The sequence below is a fragment of the Giraffa tippelskirchi genome, chromosome 1, assembly GCF_054371585.1.
Source record: "Giraffa tippelskirchi isolate mGirTip1 chromosome 1, T2T-mGirTip1v1.2.pri, whole genome shotgun sequence".
NCBI classification, from domain to species: Eukaryota; Metazoa; Chordata; class Mammalia; order Artiodactyla; family Giraffidae; genus Giraffa; species Giraffa tippelskirchi.
This window is the reverse complement of record NC_137275.1, coordinates 122,383,512-122,397,355: the sequence shown is the minus strand read 5'-3', so window position 1 is coordinate 122,397,355 and position 13,844 is coordinate 122,383,512. Positions and strand designations below refer to the sequence as shown.

Below are 13,844 nucleotides of genomic sequence, written 5' to 3'. Positions count from 1 at the left end.
TGTAAATGACACATAATATTTACCTATTTACTGACTGTAACTGTCCAATCAGCCTTCCCTTCACCCACCTTGTTGCAGATGCAGAAGTTTATAGACTAAGTAGTCCACTTTCAGAGTGACTTGGTGGATTAGTGGTTTAAAACTGCTCTGTTCTGATCATGTCCCCCTTGTCTTTCTCAACTCAAATACATGTATGTATTTGTTCACTTCATTTTTTTATTACATGGCAGATGCTTTTACTGTTCCAAAATTGGTAGTTATTTTTTTTCTTATTAAGGTTTACATTTATTTGTCAGATAAATACACATTGTAGGAGCTAAAAATGAAACATTCTCAAATAGTATCTACATTTTACAATTCAGTGTGTTATGAAAAACTTGAAATAAGTTATTTTGCTTTGACATTCAGCAATGCTCGAAACCAAATCATTTCCATAGCTCCCTCATTCTTGTTGCTTGATTTTGCCTCTCTGCGCATCTTTCATCACCTTTGACATTGCTCACTTCTTGTTTTAATCAATAGTTTAAAACTTAAGTATGGGTGATTTACAATGGTGTGTTAATTCCTGCTGTACAGCAAAGTGATTCTATTATACATACACATACATCCTTTCTAAAATCCTCTTTTCCATTGTGGTTTATCGCAGAATGCCAAATACAGTTCTCTGTGCTGTACAGCAGGACCTTGTTGTTTATCCATCTTCTATAAATGTATTCACTCCCTTCTAATGGAGGGCAAGTGGGCTGTCCCTCCTGGCATTCCCGCAGTAGACTGTCTGCATATTCACCATTAGCGCAAAACTAATGAGAGAAGGGGCTTCGCTGGTGGCTCAGATGGTAAAAAATCTGCCTGCAATGTACAAGTGGGTTCCATCCCTGGGTTCCATCCATGGGTACCCACTCCAGTATTCTTGCTTGGAAAATCCTATGGACAGAGGAGCCTGGTGGGCCACAGTCCCTGGGATCGCAGAGTCAGACTCGACTGAGCGACTAACACACACACACACACACACACACACACGGAGGGAAGATTGCCAGGGTTGCAATGAGGACTTGACCACATCTGAAACGTTGAGCAGGTGACCGCAGCCAGTAAGGGAGCAGTGACTGCAGGGTCACGGCGTGTCCTTACTCGGGTGGTTCTCATTTGTCTGCAGTGGTTTTGCCGAGGCCCCAGCTGGACCTTAGAGGACCATCCACTCCCTTCAAAGGGTTGGGCTGGGTGAAGGGCAGGCAGCGGTTTCTCGCAAAGGAGTATGTATCCCCTCTTCTCCTTATTTTCTGCACACCTTTGAGGAAGGGTAGTTGGGGAAAATTTTGGTTGAGTGGACGGTAAATGCAAATAAAATGACAATTTTGAGATCAATGACAAAATTTTAACTTGTCTTCCCTCTAAACTGAGTACCTGAAACAATCCCCTACACCTGTGGACGACGTTTTTCCAAAGGACCTTTCGGTTAACAGGTGTGTGTCTGGCGTTACAGGTGTGTGCGGGGGGGTTGGGTGAGCGAGGGTAGGCAGAAGCCATGGGGCTGGTTCCGGCCAGGCTGACCCCCGGGTCTGGGGCTGGGCCGGGCTTCCCGCCTGTCCCGCTTTCCGGGTCCTGGCCCGGTCCCAAGGCTCGGGGCAGGGTCGGTGTCCAGGGACCGGGCAGCACCCGCGCCTCCTCTGTGTCCAGCACGTCCCCCCTAGACCTCCCTCCCAGCCTCTGCGGCGGCCGCTCGGGTCCCCTCCCCGTCCCCTCCCCGTCCCCTCCCCGTCCCCTCCCCGTCCCCTCCCCGTCCCCTCCCCGTCCCCTCCCCGTCCCCTCCCCGTCCCCTCCCCGCCCCCCTGCAGGGCCCCGACGCCGGAGGAGGGCGGGCGGCGCCCCCTGCACCTCCTCCCTCCTTCCCTGCTCCTCCCCCATCTCCGTCCTGCTTCCCCGCCCCTCCCCTCCCGCCTCCTCCTTCCCGGCCCCGCCCCTCCTCTCCCGCGCCCCTCCCCCTCCCGCCCGGCCCCGCCCCTCTCCCTCCTCCTCTTCCCCTCCCCCTCCCCTCCCGCCCGGCCCCGCCCCTCCCCGGGCTCGGTCCCGCCCCACCCCGCCCCCTCTGGCCCGGCCCCGCCCCCGCCCCTCCCCCTCCCCGGGCCCGGCAGGCGGCGGCGGCGGGAGCGCGCGGGCGACGAGCGGAGCCCAGGGCTGCCCGGCGTTCGAGGCGGGCGAGCGGGAGAGCGCGGGGCGTGCGGACAAAGAGGGCGCCGCGCTGAGGTAGGACCTCCCCGCCCCGAGCCCCCGGCCCCGAGCCCCGCGCCCCCTGGGCCGGGTTGGAGAGGGTCGGCCGGCCGGCCCCGGTCACTGCAGCCGCGGACGCCCGGCGGGCGGACCTGGCGACGCGGCGTTGCGGGCGCTCCTGAGCCCCGAAACTTCCCGAGGGCGCGGGGCTCCTGTCCGGCCAGGCCCTGGGCGGCGGCCAGGCGGCGGGTGGACCCACCCGGCCCGGCCCTGCCTTCCCGGCCGCCGGCCGGGGCGCGAGGTCTAAGCGGGCGGCCCCCTGCAGCAATCCCGGGGCGCGTCTACACGGGCGGCTCCCGGCACCTGGCCCCGGGATGTCTACGCGGGCGGCCCTAGCAGCAGTCCCGGGGCGCGTCTACGCGGTCGGCTCTAGCACCTGGCCCCGCGGCGTCGACGAGGGCCGCGCTGGGCACCTGGCCCCGGGGTCTGTAAGGGCGGCCCCCAGCCTCTGGCCGCGGGAGCGTCTACACTGGCGGCGCGAGCACCTGGCCCGGCGTCCACGCGGGCCCGCAGTACCTGCGGCGAGCGGAGCGACGGCCAGGCCCCTGCCCGCGTCCACACCGCCACCTGGCTCTCCTGGGCACGCCTACACTGAACCAGGGGTCGAGGAGAGCAGTGCAGGCTCTGGTCTGAATGCTTTTTCCTGAATGGCCGCATTTTCATATTCTGCTTGCGGTTCCCAGTCCAGCATTCCATTCTCAAATTCTTTGGGTGATAATTTTGCCAGATTTTCTGAATGGGATTAGCACAGGCCGTTCAGAAATCGCTTCCGAGTTTGTCAGCCGCTGCCCTGAAGGGTGGTACGTTTATATTTGAGCTGCTTCCGGGCCCATCTTCAGTGTGTCCTTTAGAATTGTCAACCTTCATCTCGTTTTCCTTGGACAAGATTAAACAATTCTATTTTTAAGACTAGCGAAGAAACATATGTATTTAATACTGGGATCATTTGCCACAAGCGAACCACTCAAGGAGTGGTTCCTTAACCACCAAAGTGGCTTGAATGCTGGGGAACTTGGTTGGATTTCAAAGGAATTTCAGGTGGAGGAAACAGTTCATTTGCCACTTGCACCTTCTCAGATAAGTTGAGGACTTAGTTAAGGCCTCAGGTTTCACTTTGAGAGCCAGATAAATTATGTTTCTATTGCATTTCATAAATCCTATTTATGGCAAGAGTCCCCTGTGGTACTTGATAGCTCTTCCTTCCTGCACAGTGAACTAGATGTTTTCACAGGTTTATTGTGAACTGCTTAAAAAGCCTATTTTGTTTCCAGTTGTTGACTCTGGAGTTCAGGCACCATGTATTCCAAACCGAAGCTCCATTCTCTCAGGAAGCACTTCTGTGTGCTGTTGGGTTCCTGGCTCTTCTTTGTACCTTTACCCCCCAGTGATGGTACTCCTCTGTCTTTCCCTCCTCTTCCCTGGGGGCCCCAGAGCAGCGTCTGACATGGATGTTACATGAGCCACTTTGAGAGCTGCACACAAGTATGCGTGTCACTGCTGCGTTTCCCTGGGTGAACTAGAGGAAGATGGATGAGTCGGCCCTACTGGATCTGCTGGAGTGTCCTGTGTGCCTGGAGCGGCTGGATGCCTCTGCCAAGGTCTTACCTTGCCAGCACACATTCTGTAAACGCTGTTTGCTGGGCATCGTCGGTTCCCGGAATGAACTCAGATGTCCCGAGTGCCGGACTCTGGTTGGCTCGGGCGTGGAGCAACTTCCGAGCAACATCCTGCTGGTCAGACTTCTGGACGGCATCAAGCAGCGGCCGTGGAAGCCCGGCCCCGTCGGGGGCAGTGGCACTAACTGCACCAGCGCCTTGAGGGCTCAGAGCAGTGCTGTGGCCACCTGCAGCCCCAAAGATGGCCCGAGCTCACAGGGTGGACCCCAGCCGCGGGCGCAAGCCTGGAGCCCCCCGGTGAGGGTGAGTAGCCCATGGAGGCAGTGCGGTGGTTGTTCCCAGCACATGTTCACATGTCTTCTTTATTCTTTGGGTGTTTTTTACATCAACTCATGGCTGAAGGAGCCACATCATTGAAACAGATAGGAAATTATGCGTCAGGAATTGCTTTTTCTTTTTTGGAATGAGATTGGATATAAATAATAAATGGTTTTGTTTTTAGAATTCTCTTCTGGATGGTGGGCTTCTATTGCCTTTTAAGATAAATTTTGAGAAACAGTAGCAATTATTCAATGAAATCTAAAACGCAGCAGTTTTTTATGCCGAATGTAAAATGGAAATTTGTTGTGGTTGTACCTTTTTGATGGCATTGGAAGAGTCATAATTATGCATGTATGTGTGCATATATGTATGCATATTATAAATAGGTGTGTGGGTAGGTCGTAAGTGGGAAATTGAGCTTTAATTTTATGTGGCTTGGAGCCATTCTATGGGTTTTATGAATGCACAGCACAGAATTTTCTGGTTGGAGGAATTTTTAACAAATCATGGCCACAGGTAGCCGAGTTTTGTTGCTGTAGCAACAGATTCTCATTGAGAGCCATGCTAAGACAGCAGAGAATCTAGCTTTATGTTGACTTTTATAGGGATTGAAACAAAATGTTTCCATCAGAAAGATTTTTCTGGGGTTTTAGGTTTGGGCTGAAATAATTTCAAGTGTGGCTAAATATCTCGACAGTTACCACAACAGAAATTTCTAGAAGGTAAGATATTTTGAAGAAATCTGAATTATGTTGCAGCTGAGGACATCCTAATGAAACATGCTTTTCTCATTTTTGTAAACCTCAAAAGTAGTTCTGGACATTTAAAGCAATTCCGTTTTTTTTTTTTTTTTTAATCCTGGAAGAAATGATTTTGATGATTGGCCAAATTGAGGAAATGCAGTTTTAAAGAACAGTTAATCTGGATGAGAATATTTTTGTCACATACTCATAGTAAATACACAAAACTGATTTCTTCATGTAATGCAGGAGTGACCTTTGGGATGGTGTTAAATAGTGTCAGCTCACACGTGTGGCTCCATGGGAGCCGTAACAGACAGACTGCCTTTCTACCATTCCTCTCCTTCCTTCTCAAGCCCGTCTCTTACTAATTGTGTGTTTGCATCACTAGATGGTAAGTACAGAAAGTGTGTTAATTGCTGGAAAACAGTTTTATCCTGATATCCAGGCTATCAGATTTCCTTTAAGTCACATTTACTGTTTTTTTTAAGACAGTAAGAACTTTGTGTTTTGGAGGTTTTCTTTGCATATTTGAAGCCCCCTGGTTATGAAATTGCTTATAGGATTTTCTTAGATTTTGTTTAATTTTTTAAATGGAGTTTACACGATTAGCATTCACGGACTCATGAATATTTCAACCTCGGAACCTGTGATCAAGTTGGTAGTTTCTGAGACACCTGACCCAGGTCTGCTTCACTTAATTAGGGATTGGATTTGCTTCTTGGAAGGATTTTGTTTCCTTGTTAATTACGCTGGAGAGTCATAGCTTCTGGCTGTGAATAGAAGCGTCTCATCAGTTGACAGGTTGCCTTACCTGTTGTGAGGAATGTGATGAATGTTTGATTACTGATAAAAAGAAATTTAAGACGAGGGCTCAGCATTCAACTTGGTGTCCTTTGAATTCTAAAGTTTTGTTTCTTTCTTACATAGAAACTGAGAGTGTGATGCTGGGATGTTCATTTATTTGAGCTGCTGATCTCCCAAAATTGACCGACACTTTTCTTAGATATATTATTTTGAGGTTTCGATGATGTCAGTATTATTATTCTGACTGATTATGGTTTTCCTAATTTACTTTGTGTTTCTTCTTTAGCATAAGAAAAATTACTCGCCAAGAAGCTCAATTGAGCTTGAGCCTTATAACTTGGATAAGGTAGTTGAGGCCATTAAAAATAGGAGGTGATGTCTGTTACTTGGGGTGGGGTGGCAGGGGGGACGCCACTGAGAGTGGAGGACAAAATAACAAACAAAATTATTTGGTAATGTGGGTGGATGCAGATGCTGCAATTCTTATAAAAAGAACTTTTCCCTTACCTAGTCTAAAATAATTTCTCATTAGCAGTTACTGGTACCTTTTACTTTGAAATATTCAAAATAATTGGGTATACAGAAACAGCAGTAGCACCTAAAAGATAAATACATTTCAGAAAATGTTCCTTTATTTCTTATTTCTTTTAAAAAATTTATTTAACAAAGCAGTTCAGTTATACATACCTTCTTTTCATAATCTTTTCCATTATGGTTTATCCCAGTTTCTTGACTATATTTCCCTGTTCCCTTCAGTAGGACCTAGTTTTTATCCATCCTGTATATACTAGTTTGCATCTGCTAATGCCAAACTAGGAAATGCTGCTTTTAAAAATGAGAGCCTTGGAGTTGTCCACCAGCCCCTGGGGTGTCCCCTGAGGTGAGAGAATCCCAGATCCTTAGCTGTTCCGACACCAGCCAGGGGATGTGAGAGCCTATACCCAGTATAGCGGAAGCTGGTGCTGATAGCACGTGTTATGCTGTTTGGTTATTGGTTATGATCCTGTGAAGAGCTGACTCATTGGAAAAGACCCTGATGCTGGGAAAGACTAAGGGCGGGAAGAGAAGGGGGCAACAGAGGATGAGATGGTTGGATGGCATCACCAACTCGATAGACATGAATTTGAGCAAACTCCAGGAGATGGTGAAGAAGTCTTCAGTCCAGGGAAGCCTGGCTTGCTGCAGTCCATGGAGTTGCAAAGAGTCGAATGAGACTGAGGGACTAAACAACAGCAAATATGTTCCTTGTTCCATTAGATCGCGGCCATGTGGCTTCCTCAGGCGAGTGTCTCAGGGAGACTGGGTGTTATCAGCAGATACAAACATTTCTGACATATGGCACACATCCTGTTCCCAGAATTTTGGTGTTTTTTGCCTCATGTGCCTGCGTGCTGTTGCTTCAGTTGTGTCCAACTCTCTGCGACCTGCCAGGCTCCTCTGTCCATGGAATTCTCCAGGCAAGAATACTGGAGTAGGTTGCTGTGCCCTCCTCCAGGGGGTCTTCCTGACCAGGGATTGAATCCAAGTCTCCTGTTTCTCCTGCATTGGCAGGCAGGTTCTTTACCACTGTGCCACCTGGGAAGCCCTTCTTGCCACATTTTGTTGTCGTTCAGTCACTGAGTTGTGTCCAGCTCCTTGTGACCTGATGGACTGCAGCACACCAGGCTTCCCTGTCCTCCAGTGCCTCCCGGAGTTTGCTCAAACTCATGTCCGTTGAGTCGGTGATGCCATCTAATCTAACTACCTCATGCTTTGTTGTCCCCTTCTCCTCCTGCCTTCAATCTTTCCCAGCATCATGATCTTTTCCAGTGAGTCGGCTCTTCGCCTCAGGTGGCCAAGTATTGGGGCTTCAGTTCAGCATTTGTCCTTTCAGTGAATATTCAGAGTTGATTTCCTTTAGGATGGACTGGTTGGATCTCCTTGCAGTCCAAGGGACTCTCAAGAGTCTTCTCCAGCACCGCTGTTCGAAAGCATCAATTCTTTGGTGCTCAGCCTTCTTTATGGTCCAGCTCTCACGTCCATTCATGACTATTGGAAAAACCATAGTTTTGACTAGACGGACCTTTGTCTCATATGAAGGATCAAATGGAAAAGTGTTGGGTCAACGTCACCACAGGGAGCTGACAGCTCTTTACTTCAGGTTGAGAATTCCTGTGATCCAAGGGCCAAAGGTGATGAGGGGAACGAGGTGCAGGGCGGGGGTGGCTGTAGATAACTGTTTCCATGGACTGAAAAATACTTGCTGAAGAAGGGTTTTACATATGTAAGTATGTGCCCAGTTAGACATGGACAGCATGTTTGAGTGGTTCCTGTAGAATTATGACTCATGGAATAGATTCCTGCTTTCCAAGTGTGGCCCCACTGGTTCCATAGCTGAACCTCTGCCTGTGCCTGTCTGTCTAGGTGTGGTTACATAACAACTTCACACTGCCGCTCCCTCAAAGTGAGCATATTCAGCAAACATTGATCACACGACCCTTGGTTGAGACTAACTTGTATTTCATGTAGTCTTTCCTTTATCTGGCACATATTGATCAAGCACTTAACTAGGTGCCAAGCACTGCCCTAGCTGCTGAATAGATAGAATTGGGCAAACCAGATGCAGATTCTGCTTAGGAACTTGTGTGTCCATCTGGTGGGGAGACACACCTTTGATAGTGTGTTAACAGTGCAAGTAGGTCATTCCAGGTGCTCAGTGTTCGGCAGGGAGCTGGGTAGAGGGTGGGTAAGGGGCAGGTTTAGTGTGAGGGTGTAAGTGTGAGAGAGAGATAGAGAGCTGGAGAGGATAGGCAGGGGCCTGGTTTAGGGTGAGGGATATGTGTGTGTCTGTGTGTTCATATTCACAAGCTTCCCAGAGAGTGAGTGAGTGAGTGTGTGTGTGTGTGTGTGTGTGTGTGTGTGTGTGTGTGTGAAACTTCTTGAGGCCAAGGCATTTGAGTTGAGGTCTTCAGGGTGAAATGGTGTTAATTAGTTGAGAGGGGCTGGGCAGGAGAAGGGGCAGAGTATTCCAGGGGCCTGACCGACATGAAATGAGGCCAAGCACCTGCAAACAAGTGGGGACAGAGTGAGAAAAAAATGAGGAGCAGGTCGTGGCCTAAGATGAGCCCCTGGTGCCACACCGGGCTGGGCACTGGGAGCCGCACAGGACCATGTGGCCACTCTGGCCAGTGCTCTGTGCTCGGAGCCAGAAGGAAGGGCCTCTGGGCCTGAGATAACCATCAGGCTCAGGCAGAAAAAGTTGGAGCTTGGTGTCCGGGGACTGGGAGACGGGGAAGGCGAGGAGTTCTAGAAACTAGGGCTCAGGTGAATTCCTTTCTCCTATTTTCATTTCTCTGTGGTTACACTTCCCTCTCTCCCTGGAGCTGACTGTTAGGGACTGAGTCGAGTCCTCCCAGACCTAGAAGTTAAGTCCTGTCCCCTAGTTCCTGGGACTTCCCAGGCGATTCCACCGAGAAGAACCTGCCTGCACTGTAGGAGACAGGAGTTGGATTCCCTGGGCTGGGAAGATCCCCTGGAGAAAGAAATGGCAACCCACTCTATTCTTCTTGCCTGGAGAATCTGATGGGCAGAGCAGCCTAGAGGGCTACAGGCCACGAGGTCTCAGAGAGTCGGACATGACTGAGCGCACACACACACACAAGGGAGGCAGCAGGTGGGGAGGCCGCAGAACGCGGGGTGAGATACAGGGGCGTCCCTGTGACTGAGGGTGGTGACCCCGGAGTGAGCATCTGGTCAGAGGGTGGAGGAGGTGGGTGAGAGTGGGCAGGTAGGACCAGCTCCCCTGGCAGTTGGGTCAGTGTCTGCGCACAGAGGGACCATCCCTCCTGGACAAACTTGGGTGTTCACATGGCGGTTTGGACAGGGGATGGTGAGGTGGGGAGGTTTTGATGTTTCCGAGCAGCCGAGTCAAAATAGAGAAAGGTGTTGCTTGTTTTTGCCAAACACTGTTGCAGACATTCTTGACCTCCCCTTATTTATTGATTTATCTCATCCTTGACCCCTGTTCTGTCCTTGTGTCCACCCCAACCCTGGCCGCTACCTTGTTCCTGAGTCAGGAGGGCAGTGAGGCTCAGGGCTGGACTGGGCAGGGAGTCTGCGCCCAGCAGAGAAACTCCGAATAACTCTTGTTTTGTACTAGAAATGGATCATGTATCTTACCGTGTAAATCTCAACCATCCCTTTGCAGTTAAGGACTATTGTTATTTGAACAATATTGTTATTTTTAAAATGTAAATTTCAAAATGAGTTCCTGAAAACATCCTGGCTGTCAAAGAACTTTCATCACTTTGAAAGTATAATGTGTGTCTTTCTTTATCTCTTTGTATATGTTTACATGTGTACGCATCTGGTTGTTTTGGTTCTTTACATAAGTGGAATTCCACACTCTGAGTATCTGATGACTAGAATATGTCTGGGAAATCTTATCTTGTCTGAGCACGTATACATCTACCTTCTTAAAAAGAAGACACCTTTTTTATTGAGCTGTACTATACACACAGAAGAGTGCATGAATTGTGAGCATGCAAGTCACTATGTTAACATGCTTCATACTTTTTAAATGACCATGTAGTGTTTTTTTCTCCATTTAAGACATTAAAGTACTCATCCTAAGAAATTTGTGGTTGAGGAGGATGTATGGGGGAATGAAGGCTTCTACTCTCTGTGATCCTAATCTCCAGAGGTGACCACTGTGAGGGTTTTTTTTGGTGTGTTTTCTTCCCTAAGGAAAAAACTGACTAGAGACAGGACCCTATTATACAAGCTATCCTGCAACGTGCAGTTTTCTAAAAGGTGGCGTCACTCTCAGAGCGTGTCACTGCTCTCACTGCTGTACAGGAAGCAATCCTTATTTTGTGGACGTGGGGAGGGTGGCTGGAGAGGCCCAGGAGCTTGTGCAGGGCCCCTGGCTGCCACCCCAGGCCCCTTACCTGACCGCCCTGGTCCTCTCAGTGCTGCAGCCGGGAGGCTCTCCCCAGTGTAGCCAGCGGGGCTCTGTCCAGCTCTCTGTCCCTGGTTCATGCTTCGTCCTGATATAAAAGGGCCGGTGGATCCTGTGCATGGCGGTGGGCAGGCCGTGTGTTCATGTCCTGCGCCGTTGTGACAGAGTGCCACCAGGCACTCTGGGTGGTTGAGAATAACTGCAGTCCTGGGGCCAGGTCCGACACCCAGGTGTGCTGCTTGCCCTGGAACCGCAGGCCTCCCCCAGCCCCTGGGGTGTCGCAGCGGACCCTGCTGTAGTCGCCTGGTGGACACACCCCCCATCCCCGTCCCTCTGCATGGGCCTGGCAACCCATGTGTCTGTGACCTGGTCTCCCTCCCGCAACCTGGCGGGTGTGGGGTGCTCGGCCTCCGGGGTCCCGCCTGGCTACGGTGGAGGCACTGAAGGCCTTGTGTGGGATGCAAGGACCTGGGCACCACTCGGGTGTGAGTCAGCCAGCCTCTCGGCGGCTGTGCGGTGTCCGACTGTGGGGCTCCCTCACTGTGGCACCCAGCCCTCAGCCTCCCAAAGCGTTGTCACAATGTGTGTTGTTGTTGTTTAGTCGCTGAGTCATGTCTGACTCTTTGCAACCCAGGGACTGTAGCCCGCCAGGCTCCTCTCTCCTTGGGATTCTCTGGGCAAGTATCCTGAGTGGGTTGCCATTCCCTTCTCCAGGGGATCTTCCTGACCCAGGGGCAAACCTGTGTCTCATGCATTGACAGGCGGATTCTTTACCGCTGTGCCACCTGGGAAGCCCTGATACTGTGTATACCCCCTCACTTTTTTTCTCAATTTCAAAGACTTCTGAGAGTTGTGACCATAAAAAGAGAACTTGCGAGCTCCACGCACCCTGTGTGTGGGGCCGTCCTCGTCCTGGCCATCTCTATGCCCGTACCCCATCCAGAGGATGGAGCACTGGCCGCCTGAAGGCTGGCGGACCTGTCACTGCAAACACAGACAGCCTGCCAGTGGGCTCCTGGGACAGCAGGACGGGGTGAAGGCGCCAGTGCCAGCTGAGTAGTAGACTATTTGAGTTGTGAAGTGTGGGAAAAAGCAGCAGTAAGCAGAGTGTGCATGTGAACTGTTAAGTTGTGTTTAGTAGAGCGCAGAAAGGCTTGGTCAGTCAAGTTTCAACTTTCTTCTGTTCAACTAAGGAATTAAAAATTTCCCCAAGTGTTTTTTAACAAGGACAAAAATTTAGGACGCTATATGTTCACTGTTTATACAACTCAGCAATGGATGAACAGGGTTGACTTTTCATTAGTGTGTTTAGAATGTAGTGAGCGTTCCTGGACAGCCGAAAACTGCCAGGATGAAATGCAAGTTTGCTGGAGGGGCTCCATGCATGTTGCATGCCGAGTCCCTGCGTCATGTCCGACCCCACGGACCGTAGCCCGCCAGGCTCCTCTGTCCGTGAGATTCTCCAGGCAAGAATACTGGAGTGGGTTTCCATCCCCTTTTCCAAGGAATCTTCCCGACCCAGGGATTGAACCTCGGTCTCCTGCATTGGCAGGTGGATTCTTTAGCGCAGTGCCACCTGGAATGCCCAAGGCGCTCCCCACCTGGTTGTAATTCATATGCAGGAAGCTTGTCCGCTTCCACAAATAATGTAGCGGCAACAGGGCAGAACCTCATTGTGGGACCCAGCAGCCTGGCATTGGGGTAAGGTTCCTGGAAGATGTTTGGACACTGAGGCTGAAAGCTGAATGTTAGATTTCTTAGGAGGAGATTATATTTCCATAGAGCTGAAAATCTTCTGACACTGCTGATTAAATAACTGCTTAGTTCCTAAACATGTATCTTTATAGAACTTTAAAAATTCTTTAACACATTGAGCGCATAGATGAAACAATGTCAGGAATAAGTAAAACCTCAGACCTTAAATTTTTATTTGCTCAGCTCATTCGAAGGGGTATTTAATTACCAAATGTCTCAATTTTTTTGTTTTTTGTTTCCCATGGTTGAGTTTGTCTTTTAAATACACTGATATATTATTTCCAGCATTTCATATGTTTTTACTTTTTCTCCTCCACCATTGAGCAACAGTTGAAGAGCTTAAGTTTTTGAGTCTAAATATATTTGCCATTTTTGGTCAGTCTAATTACTTTCGTTCAGTATTATGTATTTCATTGTATGCAATATTAGTACTTTTGTTTTTCTATTTTCTACTTATTTTTAGGACAAGTCCAAAATATTAGATCTTGAAAGCCCAGAGTCTCTTATACAAGGGTAGTGATTTTGCTGAAACTGAAATGTTAGGTGAAGGTCATCAGTAGGAGACAGTGTGGAATGTTTACAGAGTCCAGGAAAGTCCAGCTGTGGCATGGGGTACTCTGGTCTTGCTGCTCGCTCTGTGAGGATGTTAGGAGGTGGGACGTGAGGACCACCTGTGTGGTGCCAAGTGATGGGGCCATGGCATCAGTCCCGGCTTGGTGACTAGCCACCAGTGATTTCTCTTCCACAGGCCAGGGTTTCCTCTTTTCTAAAACTAGGGGTTTGTGTATCTGAGTTCTGTGCAGCCCTGAGAATTTTGACCTAATTGCCCACGCCAAGACCAGCTTCGATAGTGAGCGTTTAGGACGGACTGAGGCTAGTGTCTGGATATCATCTGGGTGAGACGACATGAAATGTGCCTCAGAGTCACCCCTGGGCTCCGCAGCTCCTCAGTGTCTCCGGAGGCATGTGTGTGTCTTCAGATGGGTAGTAGGCGGGTCGGGCGTTGAGCAGGAGGGCCGCGCAAGAAGGCGAGGACAGCTGGGGAGCCCGGCTGGGGTGCTTGCCGGGCCTCCTCTGTGTGGAAGGAGCCCCCTCTGTTCTGCCGGCTGGAGTCCCCAGGGCTGGAGATGGAGTGTGCCCACAGCCAGGTGTGCTGCCCTTGGAAGGGTCTGGGCTCCCCTCATCTGTCTTTCCCACTCTGACCAGCTATCCGGGCAGCGTGTTGATGCTGAAAGTTGAGGGCGGGGGGAGTGGCTGAGCTTCTCTGGGGTCAGATGGGGGACGACAGGGAGGGCAACCGTGGACTTGCTTCACCTCATGGGCACACTTGGCTTAGGGAGTGAGGAGGGGGGCGGTGGGTCATTTTGCGGAGTGATCAGGAGGCATTGGGAGGCCATG

The 13,844-nt window shown here is 50.2% G+C and overlaps 1 protein-coding gene across 7 annotated transcripts in view; it reads left to right on the top strand.

The window, feature by feature from the left end:
- Window positions 1–2,105: 2,105 nt before the first annotated feature.
- SH3RF1 (SH3 domain containing ring finger 1) overlaps window positions 2,106–13,844 on the top strand; it is a 156,506-nt gene continuing 144,767 nt past the window's right edge. For 4 of the 7 annotated variants that reach the window (XM_081495013.1, XM_081495002.1, XM_081494981.1 and 1 more), the window contains exons 1-2: window positions 2,106–2,244; window positions 3,700–4,187. In XM_081495013.1, coding sequence (XP_081351139.1) covers window positions 3,795–4,187 — 393 coding nt within the window. In that variant the 5' untranslated portion in view covers window positions 2,106–2,244; window positions 3,700–3,794. The remainder of the gene's footprint in view (window positions 2,245–3,699; window positions 4,188–13,844) is intronic. The other 3 variants (XM_081494992.1, XM_081494970.1, XM_081495024.1) reach the window with 3 other exon arrangements.